This window comes from Pan troglodytes, chromosome 14 (assembly GCF_028858775.2).
Source record: "Pan troglodytes isolate AG18354 chromosome 14, NHGRI_mPanTro3-v2.0_pri, whole genome shotgun sequence".
NCBI lineage: Eukaryota > Metazoa > Chordata > Mammalia > Primates > Hominidae > Pan > Pan troglodytes.
Genome location: NC_072412.2, coordinates 28,445,698 through 28,470,650, shown reverse-complemented (window position 1 = coordinate 28,470,650; position 24,953 = coordinate 28,445,698). Strand labels below are relative to the sequence as shown.

Below are 24,953 nucleotides of genomic sequence, written 5' to 3'. Positions count from 1 at the left end.
ATTTGTGTTGTTTGCCTAGTCAGTCCCATTGTGAGAATCTGGATATTTCAATTGAAGGTGCTGAATTCACTTGCCCCTTTTCATTCCTCTGAGTGCTGGAGACTGAAGCTGCTTCTAACTGGCCATCTTGGATCCATCTCCGAAATCTAATTTCTAATGTGATGGTATGGAAGGTGGAGCCTTTGGGAGGTGATTAAATCATGAGAGTGAATCCCTCAGGAATGGGATTAGTGCTTTTATAAAATAGGCCCCCAAAAGCTCATTTGCACCTTCTACCAGGTGAGGACACAGCAAGGAGGCACCATCTATGAGGAATGGTCTCTTACCAGATATTAAATCTTCCCATGCCTTCATCTTGGAATTCCCAGCCATAATTATTAGAAATAAATGTTTATTGTTTATAAGCCACCCAGTTTATGGTATTTTATTAAAGCAGCCTGAACAGACTAAGATAAAACCTATGGATTATACGCACTGTACTAGTGTATCCAGTCATTAACGAATGAAGTTGGTGTTATTTTCCTTTTTCCAATGAGGAATTCAAGGATCAGAGAAGTTAAATAATTGAATCAGAGTCACACAGCAATTAGTGGTAATCTCGGTCTAACTTCAAAGCTCATTCCTTGTTCCCCATGCCATCCAAATTCTGTGATAGAAACTAACAATTCACACTGTAGATTATTAATAAAGTTGTTCCATTCCTTTGAATGCAAATCATGTAGAGAAAGAAATATGTCCAACGTGGCTTTTAACCCAAAAATGTGTAGACCACTCTTTAAAAAAGAGTCTACAACTTGCCATGTTTTTCCCAGGTTGTAGGCACAAAGCAGTGCATGCTGGCAGCTGAGGCAGGCTGGGCCTCTGCTGGGTGACTCTGGGCCACAGCAGCTGTGTAAAGGCAGGACCATCACCATCAGAATCACCCCATTCCAGGCCTACACAAAAGGGCAATGAGAGCTGCTGCAGGGTCCTAGGCAAGAGAATAACAGGCCCAGGCTGGCCTTTGAAAGGTGAAAGGCTACCACCAACAGTTGGGGGTAGGGGGCAAGCTGGAGGGCTTTCCCCTCATCCCTCACATCAGCTAGGCTGGTTGCGCGACTATTGATTAGCAAAGTGTGGGCCCAAAGTGGTTCTCAACAGAAATTTGCTGACTGGTGGGTTAAAGATGAAAGATGTGAAGGCTCTGCAATGCCAAATAAATATGTCACTCTTCTCCAGTTATCTTACAGAATTGATGACTGGCATTTGTTTCCTTCTTCCAGTGCCTTGATCTTGGATGTTCCAGCCTCCAGAACTGTGAGAAATAAATGTTCGTTGTTTATAAGCCACTCAGTCTTAATTTTTTTTATAGTGGCTTGAATAGACTAAGATAAAACCTATGGATGATAAGCTCTGTGCTAGTGAATCCAGCCATGGATGAATTAGGTTGCATTCATTTCCTTCTTATTCTTGCGTCTTTTACTACACCCCATGAAGAACTACTGTCTTCAAATAATACACCCCATGAAGACTTCACTTCAAACACATCAAATACTACTCTTAGTATTTGGTATTTCTTCAATGTAATATAGCTAGTAGAATATATAAGTCTGAAAAGAAATGGAAAGTTTTAAAACAGTGACATGTAATTAAAAGTTTCATGCTCCTCATACTACGAAATTGGGCCATATGATGGTAGCAATTTGCATAAGAATGCATTTATAGTACAGTAGGCAGATTTCTGAAACATACAAATGTTGAAAATCACAATGGAAAACTCAGCTCCAAAAGACCATTTGCACTAATTACTGTTGGACAAGTTCCCATAGCTCCTCAAGGCTGACAAGCAGGGTGGGCAAAATACCAGGTGTGTAACATTTTAAATACAATATGTGTATATGCTCATAAATGAAAATTAGGGTTTTAGTGTCCTACTTTTGAAGAGCATCCACAAAAGGTTTCAGACCAGCCTACAGGGGGCTTAATATTAAGGTGGGTCACAAGAGTGTTATAAATTCTCTTCTGGCACTATAGGTATGTCCTGTAATGTCTTCCATATTATCGAAAATTACCTAAAATATTATTCTTGCTATTGTTTTGATGAAAGCGTTTAAAAGGCATAGCAGAGAAAGATAAATGGATCTTTTCCCTTACTTGGATTCTTCTGTGACATTTCAATGACAATAGCTAAATAGCACCCTGAGCCACTTAATTTGTAATAGAGGATGAGGTTATTAGGGTTTTAAAATCAAGTGCCCCCCCCAAAATTCAAATCGTTCCACTGAATTTTACTGGACTGCCCAGTAAAATTAGAGACTAATTAAACTGCTGTGAATTTTCTGTGCAATTTTTTTTTCATGCTGTCTTTAGACCATTTCACAGCTTGCAAGTTTCTCCATAGAGGGCTTGGAAAAAAATGGGGGAGCATATATTTTCAAATTTACAAGGTATCTAATTGTTAGCAGCCGCAGTTCAAGATTTCAAGGGGAGCAAGGCTTGAGAAACCTCTAGCTTTACAAAGAAACAACTCATGTCATTAACCTGAATGGAATGCAGTTCCCCATCATCACCGGCCACTTCTATGGAAGCTTTAGGTCTCTGCCAGCATGTTTTCTGTGCACTATGTTATGTCTCTGCACCATATGGCCTTCTTGGACACTCATTTCCCTTTCACAGCACTTAGCATAAACGTAATTCAATAATTAGGTGTGTAAGTACAAGTTTCATGTTGCTCTCTCCTGTGACCTCCATCAGCTCCACAGGGACAAGGACTGTGTCTATCTTATTCACCATGATTTCCCCAGGTATCTAACAAAGCGTTCAGCTTGAAGAGGGTACGCAATCAATATATGTTGAACAAATGAAGGCCCATCCAAATGTTCACCGATCCTTAGTCCCAGGATGTCTGAGAGTTGACTTTGGTGTCACAGCCTGTGATTCCCAGTGCTTCCTGGCTTTCCTTCTTCTGGCCAGAAAGAACAGCAGACAGACCATCTAAGACATGCACTCATGTGGCTCTCCAAATGATGAAGTAGACAGATCCTTCAACCAGAAATTGTATACATCATCTCCATTATATTTTCCTGTCTCTCTGATCTCATGCAAAGAAATGGAGCTCCTATTTATTATCTTTATTATTCTCCCACAAAGATTCTTTTAAATGCTTCTATTCTCCTACAAACTCTTCTACCCCCAAACTAATTGCCGGTTCCCTGTTGGCTTCACAATGACAAATAAGTTGACACTGTGACAGCAATCTAGACTCAGCCTTGGAGAGACCACAGTCAGCACAGGGCAATAAGAGCATCTTCACTGAAGATACCAGTGCAGCCTAATTGCTTTGACCTTGCCTCTTCTGGTCTCAAATCTGGGAGATTCCTGAACACTCCCAAGTCAACAAGAGCTTATGAGGTGCCATGATTCTTTCATTACCGGAAAATAACATGCTTTTAGAGTTATTTACATTAAAGGAATGCATATCATATGCTACAGTAAGAATAAGCTCACAAATTACCTAGGACCACAATTCCAGTAGCAATCAAGTGACCCTATTTCTTACTTTGTTTTTTCCTAAAGCTGAATATTTTATTTTAGCAGGGTCTTCCTCATTTTCTTCACTAAAGATGTGCACAGAAAGAGAAAATGATACTTGAGAGGAAGGCCAGGAGAACTTGGTAGAACAGCTCTGTCTGGCACATGTACACATCATCAAAGTGCTCAACAAACACATTTTGATGATGTTAACAAGCTACTTATATTATTAAATTACAGTATGACCAGAAATCCCTAAATGTGTGAAATCAACAACAATTTATTTTTCAAGAAGCAAAATTAATTTTTATGACACAAGTAGAGTTTCTTTAGCCTACTGAGTAGCAGCCTATTCCCAGGGAATGTTTTTCCTTAGGTAGAGAGGAACTCAAATAATAATATATCAGTTACTCATTTTTATACAACTACTAGAAATCCTTCTATACCTTAGTCTGAATAAAGGAATTTTATTTTCTACAATGCATCATATCAATATGACAGAATCAGAGGGCATATTGACAAGAAGTAATTCATCTTCAAATCAATATTTGCAGCTGCAAGTATTTTCCTATTTGCTACAACAGTGCAAGCCAGTTAGAAAAGTCAACAGGTAGAGCCCCACTATTAGTGTAAAATTATATGGATCAATGCACTGAAGAGATTTTGTATTTGACATATGAACAGCAGAAAAACTTTTCATAAAAATTTTGAGAGGAAGAACCACTACATGACTAAAGCTAAGTTTCAGGAATACTTGAGAGCCTTTCTTTTACACAGCACTGAATAGCATGTTTTTTTTTTGTGTGTGTGTGTGTGTGTGTGTGTGTGTGTACACATATAATCATTAGCACTAAATCCGCAACACTTTCCACTGTTATCACACTGATCTCAATGATCATTATGAACTTACAGGAAATCAATATTATAGGAGTGGATCATATACCTCAAACATGTTTAGGACAGGGCATTAGCTCTTCGCCTGCATCTGAAACCCCTAAGAGGGACAAGTGTAAACAGACCTCAGAATTACTGTAGGGGAGTTGGGAAACTATACGTAAGGTAACTAGCAAGAATAACTAAGTCTCTAAGTCGTATTTTTCAATCAAGGTAACTTCAGTAAAATGCAATTAATTGGCTTCCATCGAAGTAAGAACATTTAAATAGCAGAAGTTAGGTCTACAGGTTTTAAAGGCCAACAGGCTTAGGTTGATTCCTGCTACAAAGAAGTTGTATGACTAGGGGTGTGGGGGTTACTTAATCTCTCTGAACTACAGCTTCCTTGAGCATCAGAAGTTGAATATACAAACCCCTAAGAATACTGCATGATGCATACAGAATTCTTAACAAACATATCTTTTTTAAAAAGGAAATGAGAAACGACTTTCATAAAATATTTTTGTTATTTATATGCCTGGTATCTAAAATACTTATGCATCCTTTCAATTGTCAACAGAATATTACATGTAAGACAAAGATGCCAAGGACATTCATTAGGTAAAATGCAAGTCTCTTCATTAAATGATATTAAGAAACTGTACATCCATATGCAGAAAAATGAAACTAGACCCCATTACCATATACAAAAATCAACTCAAAATAAATTAAAGACTTTAATGTAAAACTTGAAACTATGAAAATACTAGAAGAAAAAATAGGAGAAATACTTCGGGACATTGGTCTGGGCAAAGATTTTATGGAGAATACCTCAAAAGCACAGGCAACAAAAGCAAAAATATACAAACAGAATTATGTAAAACTAAAAAGCTTCTGTACAGTAAATGAGACAATCAACAGGCTGAAGATACAACCTACAGAATGGGAGAAAAAAATTGCAAATGATTCATCCAACAAGAGATTAATATCCAGGATATAAAAAGAACTTAAACAACTCAACAGTAAAAATCAAAATAATTCAATTAATAAATGAACAAATGAGCTGAATAGACAACCCTCAGAAAAGATATACGAATGGCCACCAGGTATATAAAAAATGTTCATCATCACTAATCATCAGGGAAATGCAAATCAAAACCACACTGAGGTCATCTCACCCCAGTTAAAATGGTCATCATCAAAAAGACAAAAAGTAACAAACGTTGGTGAGAACGTAGAGAATGAGGAACTTTTACACACTTGGTGGGCATGGAAATTAGTATAGCCATTATGGAAAACAGTATGGAAGGTTCTCAAAAACCTGAAAATAGGCTGGGGGTTGTGGCTAATGCCACTTTGGGAGGTCAAGGTGGGAGGATTGCTTGAGCCTAGGAGTTCAAGACCAGCCTGGACAATGTAGCAAGACCCCATCTCTACAAAAAAAAAATTTTTTTAATTGGCCAAGCATGGTGGCGTGTGTCTGTAATCCCAACCACTCAGGCAGCTGAGGTGGGAGGATCACCAGAGCCCAGGGAGGTCCAGGCTGCAGTGAGCCATAATCGCACCACTGCACTCCAGCCTGGGTGACAGAGTGAGACCCTGTCTCACAAACAAACAAACAAACAAAAATCTAAAAATAGAACTACCATATGCTCCAGCAATCCTATTGCTGGGTATATATCCAAAGGAAAGGAAATCAGTATGTTCAAGAGATATCTGCACTCCCAAGTTTATGGCAGCAGTACCAGTCACAACAGCCAAGATATAAAATCTGCCTAAGTGTTCATTTAGCAGATAAGGAAAATGTGGTAATGATATGGTTTGGCTGTGTCCCCACCCCAATCTCATCTTGAATTGTAGCTCCCATAATCCCCACATGTTATGGGAGGGACCCGGTGGGAGGTAATTGAATCATGGGGGCAAGTTTTTCCCATGCTGTTCTCATGATAGTGAGTAAGTCTCATGAGATCTGATGGTTTTATAAAATGCAGTTCCCCTGCACACACTCCCTTGACTGCTGTCATGTAAGAAATGCCTTTGCTCCTCTTTCACCTTCCACCATGATTGTGAGGACTCCCCAGCCATGGGGAACTGTTGAGTCCATTAAACAAACCTCTTTTTCTTTATAAATTACCCAGTCTTGGGCATTTCTTCATAGCGGTATGAAAATGGACTAATACAGGTATGTATACAAATGGAATACTATGTAGCCATAAAAAAGAACAACATTCAGTTACTTGCAGCAACATGGATGAGCTTGTAGGACATTATTTTATAAGTGAAATAAGCCAAGCACACAAAGATAAATACTAAATGTTCTCATTAACATGTGGAAGCTAAAAAAGTTGATCTCATAGAAGGAGAGAGTAGAATAGTGGTCACTAGAGGTGGGGAAGGTAGGGGGTAGGGGAGTATAGGAAGAAGTTGGTTAATGGATACAAAAGTACATCTAGATAGGAGGAGTAAGTTCTAGTGTTCTATGGCACTATAAGATGACTGTAATTAACAACAATTTCTGGATATTCTCAAATAGCTAGAAGATTGGATTTTGAATGTTCCTAACACATAGAAATGATACATATTTGAGGTGATTAATACACTACTCTGATTTGATTATTACACTGTATAGTGTATCAAAATATCACACTGTGCCCTATACATACATACAATTATGTATGAATTAAAAATAATAAAAGTAAAAAAAAAAAGGAAACAGCCAGTCAATATGTTATTTTCAAAGACATACTTCATATGACTCAGCATTTCCACTTTTAAGAATGCATCCTAAGAACATATGGGAAACCTGTGCCTCGTTGTGTAGGAAAGGAGTAACTAAGCAGGCTTGAATTGCTTAAACCCTGCACATTTCCAAGAAGAGCCTGTTTCATGATTGGCCACTGGCCAGCTCCTGAGAGCTGGGCTTTTAAATGTTCTAACTCACAAGAGCATTTTGCATGCCCAAGGTCCTGAGCCATACTGCATCAATTTGCCTAGTTTACACATAGAAAAGATGCTGTGTGTATGTGTGACTGATCCATAACAAAAACCCTGGACAATCAGGCTCAGATGTTTTTCCCTCAATGGCAAAATCTGTTCATGTTTTCACACATCATTGCTGGAAAGATGAAGTATATGTTGTGTGATTCCACTGAGAGAGGACTTTTGGAAACTTGTGCCTTGTTTCATTTGAACTTTGCCCCATGAGCTTTTTCCCTTTGGTGATTTTACTCTGTATCCTTTCATTGTAATACATTATAATCATAAATATACCAACTTCTAAGTCCTATGAGCCCTTCTAGGGAAATCATCAAGCCTGAAAATAGTCCTGAAAACCCCTAACAAATATGATTTTGCAAAATAAATTTATTAAATTAATTGTACTTCATTGTTTCATGATAGTGAAATACTGAAAGCAACCTAAATGAACAGGAGACAAGCAGTTCTCCAAACTATGGTTAATCAATATGCAGTTATTACAACATCATTAAAAAGAAGCTTTTCACATATTTATCATGATATTGGAAAATTATTAGGATATAACGTTAACTGTAAAAGCAGGATACAGAACTATACATAAAGAATAACTGAGGTATGAAAAAAATCATACCCATATAGAGAAAAGACTGGAAGGAAATATACCAATATATGTTATTAGTGTCTAATGATAAACTGTGAGGCTTTGAGATATTTTTGTTTCATTTTTTTCTGTAACCTTCACGCTCTTTCCTTAGAACAAATTATTATCCTTTTTATTCAATTATCTGTATATATTTTATAGCAAGAATTGAAACATGTCTGGAAAAATTCTGACAATATAGAAAGAACAAAATTTAAAAATGAAAGTTCTTTTTCCTCATTACAACTTTTCCTCCAATTGAACACCACACTGATAATGGCTCTTGACTATTTAAATGATATTTTCCAAATTTTTCTATAAATTTACAAAAATGCATACATAAAATGATTTATTTTATTTCAGTTTTATAACAATGAGATTGCGTTCTATAGCTTTCTACCTTTAATGACATGTTATGGACATCTTTCCATGTAATTCATGTAGATCTATCTCATTTTTTAATAACTACATAAGCATTTATTAAATGGCTATATCATAACTTATTTACATATTTCCATATTGACAGATATTTAGATTGTTTCCAACTTTTTTAGCATTGTAACCAATGCTGCATAGAAAGTTCCTGCACATATATCATTCTTGCTTGAACAAGGATGTTTTGAGAGGGTTCTAGAAGTAGAAATACTGGATTACTTGTCACATAAATTTTCATAGTTATTGGCAAATTGCTCTCAAAAGAGTGTACCAATTTATATTCTCACTAACACTACAAGAGTGTTTGTGTACCACATTCTTACCAACGCTGGATGTAATAAATCTTTTTAAAGGTTTATAATCCAGTATTAAAAAGACTGTATCTCATTCTAAAAAGGGAATATGTTTAGTTATTAGTAAATTTGAATATCTTTTCATATGTTTATAGCCATTGACCACTTTGTACTTCTAGTGTGTAAAATATACATTCATATCTTTACCTGTTTTTCAAATTAAGTTGTTTTTTGCTTATGATTTTCAGGGGTTGTTTAAACTGCATGTATATTCACAGTTTGTTGCAGCATTTTCTATCAGTTTATCATCTTCCTCAACTCTATGATGTCTTTCATTGTAGAAAGTTTTAAATTTTTATGTGATTTTATGTAATTTTATCATTTAAAAATGTTTCTAGGTTTTATGTCATACTAAAAAAGACTTTCCGTATCCCCACATTTTAAACTAATTATTTCATTGTCAGAAAAAAATTAAGACACATAATTAAAGTAATTGTCAATTACGTTGCTTAATACAACTTTTTAAAATTTACAGAATTAAAGTCTTTAACATTTGTGCTAGGAAATAAGTTTCTCTCTCCTGATGCAATGGCAGGCTCTTTTTTTCCCTTGAGTGTGTTTCTTCTTTTACCTTTAGCCAAGAAGCTCTAAGCCTAGTTTTGTCATGCTCTTCTCTCTTCTATTACTCAGATTTTTATCTCTATAATCCTGTGCCCTTTACTGCAAACTACACTGGATCTTTTCCGAAATGAAAAAAATGAGTAAATGACAAATAAATTAGAAAATGATTAAACAAATAATAGAAAGTGATTAAATAAATCATCAATAAAACTTACTATATTTAATTTAAACTTTTTTCAGGTCATTCTTTTCTTAATCCATCGTACCGTGAACTCCTGATCTGCTAGAATTAACTGGGGTCCAGATAATAAGATTATAGGCCTCTCACTCTCACTCTAATTACTAGATTACAAATTCATTTAGTTACTTACAAGTCCCTCAAGGGTTAAGACTGTTCTAATTATCTTTGAATCCAAGTCACCTGTGCCTTAAAGCAAGCACTCAGATGTTTGTTCAATGAGTGAACCAGAAAAGAATCACTCACCAAAAACTCACATCAGAAATCTAGGTTAAAGGAAACAGCCCAAGTACTTCCAGGGTACATTCTATTGTAGGTACACGTTGAGTGGACAACAGGGGGTGACGGTAATTGAGCAGGTGACGCTGACATGCAAGAGCTCAGCCATCATCAGCTTAGAGCCACCAAGGGAAGGAAGCAAAGTATCACAGCTGAGAAGTGTTTCCAACAAGGGTTAAAACAGTAAGAGTTAGTGTTATCTCAGTAATTAAAATAACTCAAACACCTCACAGTCCCAAGAAATCCAATTATTTGGGATTTAACTACAATCTGCATGCCTACCTTCTGCTTTTTAATTGGCTTGATAACAGAACAAGGTAATGTGAAACTAGATCTCATTTTAGAAACTGGACTTTATTTAAAACCAACAGGATACATGCAAAGCTAAAATTCTGTAATAAAATTTACCTTTTAGCAGAAATGATTTTGAAATGCAAGGAGGGCTTAGATGTTAGAGTTGGATGAAACTGAGAAAAGAAAGTCCTGGTTACATTTAAAATGAGTTTCTGCTTTGTTTTCCCAACTATGTCCTGCCTTGACAACTCAATTCCATTTTCTCTGGGTTTTTAGGCAATGTGTGTGGCCTCCTATCTGAGCTGGGAAACAAAATGAAGGCCTCTCCCTCATGGATCTTAGTCTCCTGATAATGAAAAAAGAAGGACAAGACATATTCTAAACGAGCGAGCCCTACGACCTCAACCATCTCATGAGGTCAGCAGGACCGAGGCTGATGGAGGTGATCACCTGTGAGCTCAGCTCAAAGGCTGGAAAAGGCAGAGCCACCAGGGGTTGCTGGACACCTGCAATGTTCCCAGGGAGCCACAGCTGAGGGTCTGCCCAGTGGCTGGCATGGGGTTCTCTGCCGTGTAAACAAATGTTTGTTTAAAACACCCTAGTACCTCCCCTCTGAGTCAATGATGCAAAAATGTATACAAAGTTTTATGCCTTTTGAAAACAAAAATGGAGGCTTAAGACACCATTGAAATTAGTTTCTTGGTAGATTTGGGCCAAGACTCAGGAACTGTCCACGGCGTGTCTCACTGGCTCTCCAGTGGCTGGGGCTCCCCTCACTGTGGGCCCTGGAGGAGGAGACCACAGGGTTAACAACAGTGGAGAGACGAAACTAGGAGAGAGGTGCGCTGGGGGCTGCTGTGAGCTGCCTCTACCAGGCAGGCTCTGTGATTTGCTATCAGTGTCTCTAAGAAGCAACCTCCTCTGGACAGTTCCACAAGAGGCTTGGAACAGTTGGGTTCTCGGGTACCTGCTGGAGGCCATACTAACAGAAAGGCAAAGGGCACATCTCTCATTTATCTTAAATATCTGGTTGTCTTGTTGCTTTATTATGTGACCATCTGCAACAAGACACAGGCACTTTCTGAGCACTCATTGTGGCAAGTGCTCTCAAATCACTAGGGGAATTGCAACTTTCATTTATTCGGCAGCTATCTGTTGAGAGCCTGCTTTGTGCTGGGCCCATTGTTGGTGCTAAGGATTTGGGGATGAGTACAACAGCCACGACTGCACATATGGGGCAGAGAGACTTCAGCCAATTGCAGACATCATTAGACAACTAAACTCGTGAGCAGAGCTACAAGGGGAAGAGCCCTGAACAGGCAACATTTAGGTCAAGACCTGAAGGACAGACAGGTGTCACCAGAGAAAGGAGAGGAAGAGGGAACAGGTTGTGTGGGAGGGAATGGGGTGTAAGAGATGTTCCTGGCCAGGCGTGGTGGTTCACACCTGTAATCCCAGCACTTTGGGAGGCCGAGGCAGGCGGATCACGAGGTCAGGAGATCGAGACCATCCTGGCTAATGTGGTGAAACCCTGTCTCTACTAAAAATACAAAAAAATTAGCCAGGCGTGGTGGCAGGCGCCTGTAGTCCCAGCTACTCAGGAGCCTGAGGCAGGAGAACGGCGTGAACCCAGGAGGCGGAGGTTGCAGTGAGCTGAGATCGCGCCACTGCACTCCAGCCTGGGAGACAGAGCAAGACTCCATCTCAAAACAAACAAACAAACAAACAAACAAAAACAGATGTTCCTAGCAGAGACACTTACAGGAAAGGGAAACCAAGATGCAGCCTGTTTTCAGGACTCCCAACTTAAAGGGAACATGACCTAGGAAAGAGCTACCTTTTAACTGGTAAGTAAATATTATGGGTTTATAGACAAAAGCAGGAAAAATAATCCCTTAGAGAAAGGCACCGAAAGTATTACAGGGGCTTTTCAGTTTTCACTTTTTCTCCCCTAACTTTGGAATTGTACAGGCATCTTTATTGAAGATATGTAGAATGACAGGTAAGTTCTTCATGGCAACATGGTTTTCCTCTGCACTAATGAATGGAGGTTTCTGAGGGGGAAATTCAGGGGAAAAAGAAATTTGATCATGGGCAGAGCAGAATGTGGGGTGTGGAGGTGGGGTAAAGCAAAAACATCAATAAATACCAATTCTGGAGAGTCCATGGTAGGTTTCATTAAAACCCATCTTCTGCCTATGAGAGACTGGAAGGGGTCTGAACCCTCTAAAATTTCTTCACATTCCAGTTAACCCTCTAAAACTTAAATAGCCTTTATGAAATGCCTACTTTGGGCCAGGCGCAGTGGCTCACGCCTGTAATCCCAGCACTTTGGGAGGCCGAGGTGGGTGGATTACAAGGTTAGTAGTTCAAGACCAGCCTGGCCAAGATGGTGAAACCCTGTCTCTACTAAAAATTTAAAAAAAAATTACCCAGGTGCAGTGGTGGGTGCCTGTAATCCCAGCTACTCGGGAGGCTGAGGCAGGAGAATCACTTGAACCCGGGAGGCAGAGGTTGCAGTGAGCCAAGATTGCACCACTGCACTCCAGCCTGGGCGACAGAGCAAGACTCCGTCACAAAAAAAAAAAAAAAGAAATGCCTACTTTGTTCTATGTCCTTTCATTTATGTTAATTCTCAGAACGACCCCATGGAGTAGGAACTATTATCCCCACACATTTTTTAACTGACTGAGAAATATGAAAAGATTCCTTAATGTTGATTTGTCCCAAGTCCAGTGGCTAAGACAGGCGGAGCTGGACTGGTGTCCACCCAGCCTCTCTGCAGGAGTGAGGCATCTTTACCATCCCATCCATTAGTCCATACTTGAGCTTTGCTGTTTTTATAGATATAAGGCTGTTTAGTCACATATCTGTAAAAGCTAAAACAGTTTATATCACATGCTTCAATTACTACTTAGTCCTGGAGCTCTGATGAGCATCAGTGCTCCTGAACCAAAATCTTCTACAGTTACATGGTATGAAAAAAGGGTATTTCAATTTGCTATACAAAAATAGGAGAACACTTATTTATTTTTTATAAAGGATTTTTTTTTAAACCCAGCTAGATTTGTTTTTGCATATGCAAAGTCAATCCAGAAAAAGTAGTGTTGCAAAACAACCCTGGGACAAAGAGCAGATTTGGCTGTTTTGCAGTCTCTGAGTCCGCTTAAAATGCAGCAGGTGAAACGCTGAGACCAGGTGTAGGTGCTACTCTGTGATGATGGACAGGCATTATGGAGTGCCCTGCTGTTCTCACATTCTCACTAGTGAATCAGTAGGTAGTGGAGGGGCAGAATGCGAGTTAACCATTTTGCCAAAACTCCCCCAGAATCCATCTCCCAAGTCAAGTGGAGCCTCCAGCCTTAGACAAAGACAAGGTGGTGCAGCTCCTTTCCAATATCAGCCCCCTCATTCCATGCTGCAGGGCCTGGCTTCCTGCCCTAGTGCCACCCCCACCACCTAACAGGCCTGGCTCCAGTAATTCTTTACTTTTCCCACCTTTGCTCCCTCATTTTCTTGACATTTCTATACACAGAGGCAAGTGTCACTCATTCTAAAAAGCAAGAATTTCCTTTGCCCACTTCCCCTTTAAGCTACCATCCTATTCTCCTTCCCTTCCCCTTTCCATTCCTCAAAGAGCAGTCTGAGCTCATGGCTTCCATTTCCTCAGCTGCTGCCCCGCTCTGTGCTCTGAAAGCTCTTCTTTCTCCAGATGAGCCTTCTTCATCTGCTGCTCCCATTTTGGTATTAGCAAGGTGGCAATCGCAGTTACCTTTGCACTTTCCATGTCCTCCCAAGCAAACTCACATCCCCATTGCCTCCATTCCCAGAGCCACAAGGATAAGCCCATGAATTCCACATGGAAATCTCCAACTCAAAACTTTCCTTAGAGCTCTTGGCTTATTCCAGCTGTCTACTGGACATTGCTAGATGGAGGTTTCCCAGGCACCTCAAACTCATCTCGTCTAAAGCTAGATTTACTGTCTTTCCTCTACACTTGTCCTCCTTTTGCCTTCAGTCTAGTCACTAAGGGCAGTATTAGCCATTCAGTTGTATAAGTGAGGGAGCCTGCAGCCTCCTGACCAGGACTGACACATGTCAGGCTGTATAGCAGCTCATTTAAACATCGGTCAACGTTTTAATAATTGTTTCTCTGTGCTTCTCCGCCATCAGCCTGTGAACCCTGTGGGGACAGGAATCGTGTCTCACTCATGTGCACATCTCCAGAACATCCTATCCCACAACATAATACCCGCTAACCTCATCACTGAATTGGTAAGTCTGGAGAAACTATTCAATGTGCTTTGGTCTGGAATAGGAAGAAAAGCAATTATTACACTCATAAAAATTTATACCTAGGAAAGCAAGTCTAGTAAATATCAGATGCCTGTAGGGCAGCTTGAAAGAATGTTTGAGTTTTCAACAAAGAAAGGGATAGCTCATCATAAGAAGGGACAAGCAAGTTTACAGAGTTAAAATTTTGCCTCTGGAGAAAGTAACACACATGTGTTCAGTGAGGGAAGACTGGGTGAATGTTTACACACACACACCACACACACACACACACATACAGAGTGATGTCAGCTTTTAGGGAAAGGAGCACACTTCTCAAAAATGCATTCTTTTATGGAAAACGCAAATAGTGTGGGGTGTGCTCCACCACGAGCGAGAATAGGGAAGGACCACACAGAGGTTAAGGCATCCCCACTGGAACTCCTAACCGGGTAATCTCAAAGAGAGCCTGGCCTGAAGCACAAAGCCCTGGGCATTGCCCTGCTTCACACCATCCCCCTTCACACACATGCAATCTATTGGTAATGGACAAATTGCAGCCCACAGATGGAATTCTGATAGTCCTTAGCTGGATATTTATACTATTATTGTAAGAAAAGGACTGGGAACATATACAACATCCATTTATTTCTGGATGCCATTGTGTGACCTTGGACAACTCGTTTCACTTGCTGCATCTGTAATAGTTTCCCTGCCTACCTCTTAGGGTCTTTGTGAGAAGCAAATGAGATTCTATATGTTAGTGTTTTATAAAGTAATACAAAGTGGAAGAAAATTGTTATCAAGAGTGCATGGCTTGGTGGCTCATGCCTGTAATCCCAGCACTTTGGGAGGCCAAGGCGGGCAGATCACCTGAGATTAGGAGTTCGAGACCAGCCTAGCTAACATGATGAAACCCTGTCCTTACTAAAAATACAAAAACAGGGTGAAACCCTGTCCTTACTAAAAATACAAAAATTAGCCCAGTGTGGTGGTACACGCCTGTAATCGCAGCTACTCAGGAGGCTGAGGCAGGAGAATCACTTGAACCCAGGAGGTGGAGGTTGCAGTGAGCTGAGGTCGTGCCACTGCACTCCAGCCTGGGTGACAAAGCCAGACTCTGTCTCAACTGTCTCAAATAAATAAGATAGATAGATAGATAGATAGATAGATAGATAGATAGATAGATGATAGATAGATAGATAGACAGACAGACAGATAGATAGTGCATGGCTTTCAGAAATCCCTCATGTAGCAGAAACACTTGGAAAAGTAATGAAACTTATGGTCACACTACCTGCTTTTCCTCTTCTCAACATCTGAAATACCTTATTTCCATTTAACTTCACTTCCATGAAAACAGCCACTCTCTCTACACATTTTACCATGCTATTATATAACTCTTTAAACAGACACTAGAGAGACTAGCTGAGTTAACTTACTGTATTCCATTACCCAGCTTCAACAATGAGCAACGTGTGGCCAGTGTTGTTTCATCTTTTATGTCATAGACTCTGCTCACCACCATCCTAGGTTATTTTGAAGGAAATACCAGATAGCATTTCATATATGTGAATTTCTAAAACATGACTCTTTTTAAAAACATAGCCACAAATACATCAAACTCAAAATATTAACAATAATTCGGGTGCGGTGGCTCATGCCTGTAATCCCAGCACTTTGGGAGGCTGAGGCGGGCAAATCACCTGAGGTCAGAAGTTTGAGACCAGCCTGGCCAACATGGTGAAACCCCAACTCTACTAAAAATACAAAAATTAGCCAGGCATGGTGGCACGCATCTGTAATCCCAGCTACTTGGGAGACTAAGGCAGGAGAATCACTTGAAAGCAGAAGGTGGAGACTGCAGTGAGCCAAGATCACGCCACTGCATTCCAGCCTGGGCAAAAGAGAGAGACTTGTCTAAACAAAAAATTAACAATAATTCCTTAATATCACCATATAGCCAGTGTCCACATTTTCCCAATATCTTCCAAAGTTTTTTTGAATTTTTGTTTGAATTTCAAATTTTTGTTCAAATGTTTGTTTGAATTAGGATCTAAAATTAGCTCCAAAATTGGCCTATATGTTTACATTTTTTTGTAATCTACAGGTTCCCATGCCCTCTTCGTTTTCCCCAAAGATGTTTGGTTTTTATTTGTCACACTTTGTGTTGTTGCTCTTGCCGAGTACATCAGAGGGTGTGTCCCATAGAGCTTCCCAGAGTCTAGGTTTGCTGATTCAATCCTCATGGTGTTTTTAACGTGCTTCTCTGCATTCCTTTGTATTTCTAGTAAATCAGTAGTTAACTCCAGAGGCTGCACCAAATCCATTTTTCCCCCAAAGACTAATTCCCAGGTAATTTGTATATATTTCCATCTGGACAGTTCGTAAAGTCTGTTGATTCCTCATACTGATGATCATTGCTTTTATCAACTCATTCATCAGAAGAGGCAAAAAGGGATGTTTTATCATGTGTTTTGTATTAGCTGGAATACTTTTATAAAGAGAAACTTCCCCCTCACCAGCTATTTGGTTATCTTGAGATACAGACTGAGTAGGAGAAATTACTAAAAGGCTTTTCTTTTCCTTTATTTACCAGATTTTAAAATAATGAGGTCATTTCCTAGCATCCTCCAATGTGACTAGTTTTGGAGGTTTTTTTTTTTTGGTTTTGGTTTTTATCATATGCCCTCATTGATGGGTATTCATCCATTGTAAATACTAATCTTATTGATATTCAAACTCTTTCAGTTTTTCCTTTTTTTCTTTTTTGCCAGTAGGAGCTTATTCAAGTTGACCCCGTAGGTCCTTTCAACAGAATCCTCATAGTTTTTATATTCTTCTTAGCCAGCTAGCATGGCAAGATGTTCTAGGATCTACATTTCTTGTCCTAGACCTGAAACAGCTGTTTCTTCAAGGATCCCTATCTCCCTCTACTGGGAAGTCCATTCAGACATCACAACCTGGGCTCTAGGAGTGCTCATTATGACTGGTTTAGTCACCACTTACAACTTTCCAGTAGATAGAGCTGAGAATATTGTTTTAAAGATAAATTTCAGATGAGTTCTGACTTTATCCTATAATACCCCTAATCGCATTCATCCCATAATACACATGTTCAGAATAACAGCAGATGCAGAATCACAATACTAACACTACCACCAATAATTTCAGATTTTCGTTGCAATTCTTTCTGAATCTGAGGTATATACCGTTGGGAATGTACTTCTCTGTGTGGTTATGCCATCAACGGGCTATGCAATTACTTCCATTTGTTTAATTTCATTTTTGAGTTTTAGATATTATCTTTTAACATTTAATGTATAATTGTGTAAAATGTCTATGTAATTTTACATCTACAAAACAAGGTGCATTCAAAATGTATCAGTAACCTGTATCTCTATTCTCTCCTTTTATTCCTTCTTTCACCCTGAAGGCCATCTTTTTTTTTAAAAAAATAGCTTATTCTTCTATTGCTTTTTCTTAATATAAGTTCATATATAACATTTTCCTATTGTTTAGATAAAACATAGTCGACTACATTTTTTCCTCCATCTTTTATTGCTCAATGACCTCCTGGAAATCACTTTCTAGTAATGTTAATACAAAGAGCTATTTCCCCATTCATGTAACAGCTACATAGTACCGCATCCTGTGGATATACCACAATCTGTTCAGTGAGCCCCCTATTAATGGACATTTGAGTTGTTTTCAGTCTTTTTCTACTTCAAAGAGTGCTGCAGTGAATCACTCCATGTACTATATTCTTGTCAGTCTACCTTTGGGAAAGACTCCTCGGTGTGAAACTATTATGTCAAAGAATAAATGCACGTATGATTTTGTTAGATACTGCCAAACTCCTCTTCCTATTTGTACCATTTTATATTCCCACCAAAAATGTATGAGAATGCCTGTTTGCTTGCAGCCTCACAAATAGAATATGTTGTCAAACTTTTGGATTTTTGCCAGTATAATTGGTAGGGTATCATAATCTATTGTAGTTTCACCTTACGTTCTTCTTATCAGTGAGGCTGATTATTATCCTTTCATATGGCTAAGAGCCCTTTGCCTTTTTCTAAGAACTGTCTTTTCAAATTCCTAACCCATTTTTCTACAAGTGGCTCACAAAGTGTAATCCCTAGTCTAGAGGCACCACTTGGGAATTTGTTAGAAATGCAAATTCTCGAGCCCCAAACCAAACCTACTGAACCAATAACTCTGGGGATAGCGTCCAGTAATGTGTGTTTTTACAAGCCCTGTAGGTGACACTGATACACTAAAGCTTGAGAAACACTGGGCTATAGGGTTGATTCAACCACCATATTTTAACATACCATAGGGCTGTCTAATTATTTTCGAATTAAACCAAGGCCAAACTGTTAATAAATTGTAGCTGAAAGATTCAAATGCCATGTGATATCCATTCATTCATTTGTTGATTCAATAATTAACCCACAGATGTTAAATACCTACTGTGAGTCAGTCACTGTGGCAGGCAATGAGGATGCTGTGTTAAAACAGACACAGTCACCACCCCCAGAAGCTTACCTTCCCCTGAGGAAGAACAAAACTAAATGAGCCAATTTAACTCTTAACAAAGGGAACTGCAAGGTGCTGCTAGAGCAAGAGGCTCCAGCTAGTCTAGTGGTCAGGGAGATGCAAAGTAAAAGAACTTTGGGATAATACTTCACTCCCATCAAGCAGACCAAAATTCTAGAAAGGGATAACACCTATTCCTAGCAGGGATATGGGTGGAGCCTCTCTGAAAGGCAATCTATCCATATCTATTAATGCATCAAACAAAGCAACACCACTCCAGGGAACTAATCCCATAGAAACAATGCCACCCACTCAAGGCTGTTTATTGCAGCATTGTTTGTTGTGGCAAATACTGGTTGCAAAATGAATACCCACTAGTGAAGGAATAATTGAATAAATCATGGCATATCCACAGCATGCAGCCATTGAAAAGAATGAGCCCTACCATTGCCAAGGGTATTTCTATGACCTACATTGAGTAAGGAAAGCAACATGTAGAAAAATTGATATAATGCAGTCTCATTTAAAAATACCTATAAAACCCGTATGTTTACATATATATATACATTGATATGATGATACATTGATACAAGCATAGAAAAAATATGGAGGAATAAACACTGGTATGGATGAGCCATCTATGGTGAATTAGGGCTCAACATTCATTCTACCATCCTGATAAATTTGCCTTCTATGATGTAGAAAAAGAAAAGCTAGGAACAAGATACACAAACATCCCTGCAGGCAAATAGATGTACTTGTGGGAGGGATGGGAGGAGAAGCATAGCAGGGGCCACACTGATGCTGCCTCGGCACTTTCTGCTGACAAGCACCTGTGCTAGTTACACCTTTGAATCAGCTGAATTCTGCATGTCCAGTCACTAGCTTTGTGGGTATGCACAGGTGGGGCACAGGGATCAGTTTTGCTGGACTGAATCTGGCAGGCACAGTGTGGCTCTAGAGCCAACCCTACCATGGGAGTAGTGGATCCATCCCTGGATCCTAGCTTTGGAGATGTGAGCCTAGAGCCAGCAGGAGCATGGCACTCCCGGACTGCTGCAAAGGCAGTACTTCTCTCTGGGGTTCTGGGGCTCATTCCTGGAAGCGCAGCCTGAAGCTTGCTATCCTACAGTCCTTGCGATGATATTGTCAGCACCCGCTTCCCTGAGCCAAATGCCAGTTTGCTTAAAATAGCTTGGTTCTTGCTTTCTGAAATGGAAACTGTGTGATTCAAAGGGTTACCAGTCATGGGAAGAGTGAGAGGCAGTTACGAGAATTTAAACATGAATATATGAAAGTGCCTTAAAAGCAGTGGTATTATTGTTATTAACTATCATTTAATCAATCATCCCTTCTAAATAACTGATGTACACAGGGTCTTTCAAAAGACTTTTTATTAATGCAGAAAGGGCACTCCACCATGGAGCCTCTCCAAGGCACAAAGTCTTACCAGCGGGTGTGGAAGTAGATTTTGGTGCTGGAAGTAAACTCCTGCGGGGTGCTGTCACACTGGAGGATGCTGGAGGGGCCACCCGGCCGGCCCCCTTGGGTGTGTCCTTAGAAGGCAGAGATGCCTTCAGAACTGGCTGTTCTTCATTCCCAAAGGTTGAACCTGTGGGAGGCAGACAGTGTGTTAATTATAACTTCATGAAAAATGGATGGAGCCCTCACCATTTGCACTTGCCAACCAATCCTACTGCTGTCATCTGCTTTAGAACTTGACCTGATTCTTAGTGAGTGACCTTGAAAAGTATTTTTCTGGAACCCTATGTGGAAAAGAACTCCCTTTAGTCACTGCATAAGTATCTGTCACACAAATCCCGTGCACTAAAAGGGGCTCCACAAAAGCCAGGAGCAGCCTGCATGCACACACGCACACACACAGACATACATACATACACGCACACACACACACAGTTCGCTTATGTGTATGTGCAAATGTATGTGTATATAATAAACACTTATTTGATAACTCAGAATGAAGAGCCTTTTATTTTTGAAATACAGCGTGAGTGACCCAGGAGAAGTGAGAATAGGAATATACACATGTACCATGAGCCCAGGAATTTTATTCAGAGATCCCTGAAATCTCGCTCATTTGACCTCCAGAAGAGGAGGCTTGGGGTGAAGGTAGAGGGGTAGAGAGCATGAGGACAAGAGAATCTCTCTGAAACTCAAGCAAGCTTTCTGTTTGAAAAGCTGAGGCCTCACCAAACTGTGAGGACCGTGAATTACTTCCAAGGTAGAAGACATTTATTGATAATTGCAGTTTACTAGTCAATTTAGAAAGAGCCTCTTTGTTTATAATCCACTGCTCTGAGACTCTGAAGATATGGCATACTGGGATTGTGTTTGTGTCAAATTTAAATACGCAAAGTTGTTTGGCCTAAACTTTTCTTCTATATCTTTCTAAACCTTGTGGTTAATACATTTTCAATCTCTTAAAGACAATGACATCACTATCTATTCTCTGTTAAAGGGTAAGTCTTTCTAATATACTTCTGAGTACAGCTGTGAGGCTAATCTATTAATTTAGAGAGCCTGAATGCACGGAGATTACCACTTGTTTGGAATAAAACAGTCCAGTGGTAGGAATATGACCATCTACCATGAAAAATAAGCCATGACAGCTGGAAGAAGTATACAATATTTTAGTAAAGAATTAAATTTTTTGTTTTCATCCTTTTCAAAGGTTAGTCTAAACATTCTATTTAGATAAGGCCTGCATAAAAATGATAATATTATTAAAATGGCTTTAGTGTTCCTAATATCCAGGCATTTTATTCAACCATTTAGAGTAAGAGATTGTTGTTTTTCTCTCTCTTAACACCTGAAATTCTGTTTAAAATTGTGGAGATTTCTGTTGTTTCTAAAGAAAAGCATATTTAGGAAGAAATCAAAGAATGCACTATTTCTTAAAACAGGACCTATGCCCTATAGTTCTTTTAAGGTGCTGTGCAAGGTTTTTAAAATAGTTCTGCATAGGACTAACAGAATGTATTTGATCTACGCAAAGAAAATAAATGCATTGAAACTCCATTGAAAGGATCTGCACTGTATCCTGGGTGTCAGATAAAAAATAATGCAGATAAAAAATATGTTTGATGCAAACCTAACCAGGAAAAGCAACACCATGAACTTGCAAAAACAGTGAGCCTCAGCTTCTGAATTATCCAGTGGATGCACCAGTCCAGTGCTAGAACTCAGAGGCTCTCTCAGGGATTGAATGATATTTTCACATGGGGCATGGCTCAACCACTAGAAATATTTCACGAGTAATTATCTAATGTCTAGCCTCCTGCTGACATACTGCCAGAATAATCTGTTCACTGAAATGTGTAGCAGAAGCTGAATTGAGTGCAAAATCTCTCACAGTCTTTTATTTAACAATTTATGAAAATTTCTTAAGAAGAGAAATATTTTATATCATCTGTAGAGTTCAAATGCACTTGTATCAAATCCTCTTGCATCTGGCATCATTCTCTTACATGAAATTTATTATTCTGTGAACACGTCAATTTAGAGATTTGGCTGCTCTCCAGGCTGGGAAGTAATTCATCTGTTTGAAGTACAAGTATCAGGGAACTATGTACTTCCCTCTGAGGGAGGGCTTGAATTACCAAGAAATAAAATAATATAAAACACTGTTCTTATCTATTATTATGGGAGACAGCTGGCAATAAACAGTTCCACTCTTTGAAAACTGGCTTAAGTTGGCTGGTAATTAAAGATGCATTATTCAGTAAATGAAAAATACTCTGAATTTGGAAATGGCTGTTCAATTCTATAAATGCTCCCAGTACTTCACAATAATGCTGACAACATTAAACCATTGCTTGGTAAGAGGAAGAAAACAACTGGAAATAAACTGCTTGTGTGAGCCAGAAAAATGTTCTGGAGAATTCAGCCAGTGGAAATGGTTCACATGGCTAATTCAGTCTTTTCATTCCCAAACAATCTGAACCGACTCCAGCCTGAACAACCCAGGAAATTTACCTACGCTTCCACTTGACCATAGCACCGAAGAAACATCAGCAAGGTGGTTAATGGTGCAGATCTGGGAGCAAGATGGCTAGGGTTTGAATACCACCTCCTCTACCTACCACCTCTCTTGCATCATAGTTTCTTCATTCATAAGCGGGGATAGTGATAATCTACCTCACAGAGCTGTTGTGAGAATTAAAGGAGCTAAAGCCAGGAAATTTTTTAAAAAGTAATGTAAGAGTTGCTATGAAAAAATACTTAGTATCTGATATATATAGTATGCTCAATGTGTTAGTTATTAATGTACAGGCTAATTTTAAGTTCTAGGGCTAAGTTATTACAACAAGTCAGTTTTTCATGGGAAAACCACTTGGAAAGTATTCAAGGATTAATATCAGATGGGCTGCTCGACGTGAGAAGAAAGAAAAGGATTGAGGTAAATCTGATAATACCTGTAGGATGAAAGACTAAAGAGAAGAGTGAGAGTATGATTGTCTTAAAAATATATGATAAACGATTTCAGACATACAAAAAGGTGAGGGTAACACAACTGACCATCAAGCTTAAGAAGTATGAAACATCATCAATTCCACTGACAGTGAAAAACTGCTGTGACACAGGGAAGTTTGCTCAGTTTCCTGGATATTCAAAATTGCTTTCCAAATTGCTTGTTGCAATTCACATTAACCAGAGATAGTAAATGTAGCATCACTGGATTTTAATTTTGGCAACTGTTTTAATTTTATTAACTGGTTTTAATTTATACCTTTCTGACAGGTGGCGAGGCTGAGATTTTTTTCACATAGTTATTGGCTACTCAAGTTTTTCTCTTCCATAAGATGCCCATTCATAACTTTTGCCCATAATTGAGGTGGTTAGCCTTACTTCTTTAAATAGTCTGGACACATTCTTTATTGGATTCTATATTGGGTATCAGTATATTGGATATTGATATATTTCAAATACTCTCCCAGTCTCTGGCTTGTCTTCACACTTATGGTGCCTTTATTCAGAACTTTCTCATTTTAATGCAACCCTCCTGATTTGTATTTTGCCTGTCTTAGACTTTCAATCTCTCTCCTGAAATCATAAAGATGTTCTCCTATGTACTGTTTGAAAAGTTTTAAAGTTCTGTTTTCACATTTACATCATCAATCCACCTAGAATGTTACATAGGGAAGAGACTGAATTTGTTGGTGTTGTTTTCTATATAGCAGCCCGCTGTCCCAGGCCTATATATTAAATAGTCTAACTTCCTTGCATTATCTGCCAAGCCAGCTGTTATACGCCAAGTTTCCATTCAAACATGATTTATTGGGGCAGACCCACAAACAACCCCAAAATTTCAGTACTTAACATAGCAAAAGTTTAATTTGTGATCATGAATCATCTTTTGCAGGTGCTCTGGATGGGCTGCTGCCTTGCATGCTCTCCTTGGATGAATTCAGGGACCAAAGCTCTCTTCATCTTGAGCTTCTGCCCTACTCTAGATCTCTTGAGAACTTAACAGTCAGCTGGTAGACAGAGGAAAGTGAACTGTTCACAGGAAAATTTCATGGGCCATGCCTGGAAGTGGCGTGGATCACTTCTGCCTTCAGTCTACTGACTGGAACTCAGTCACAAAAGCCATCAAGGGAGGCTGGAAAATGTAGTTTAGTTTATGTCCAGGGGAAAAGGGAGTGGTGTGATGAACAAATATCCACTGTCTGCCACGTGAGGCTCCATTTCTGAGTTCTCTATTCCATTTCATTGGTCTATTTGTCTATCACCGTGCCAATGCCATACTGCATTTATTCACTACAATGTAAGATCAGTCCTGGTATATATATAAACCTGTATATATATAAACCTGGTATATATATAAACCTGTATAAGACAAAGATCACAACCTTGAACTTTTACTTTAAAAATTGTCTTAACTATCTTTGGCCCTTTACTTTTGCATATAAGTTCCAGAATCAGCTTGTTAAGTTCCATGAAAAATGTCAACATTTTCAAT

The 24,953-nt window shown here is 39.1% G+C and overlaps 1 protein-coding gene across 2 annotated transcripts in view; it reads right to left on the bottom strand.

The window, feature by feature from the left end:
• Window positions 1-24,953, bottom strand: part of MTUS2 (microtubule associated scaffold protein 2) — a 481,365-nt gene that overhangs the window by 207,483 nt on the left and 248,929 nt on the right. For both annotated transcript variants that reach the window (XM_024348494.3, XM_054665152.2), the window contains exon 4: window positions 20,421-20,582. In XM_024348494.3, coding sequence (XP_024204262.2) covers window positions 20,421-20,582 — 162 coding nt within the window. The remainder of the gene's footprint in view (window positions 1-20,420; window positions 20,583-24,953) is intronic.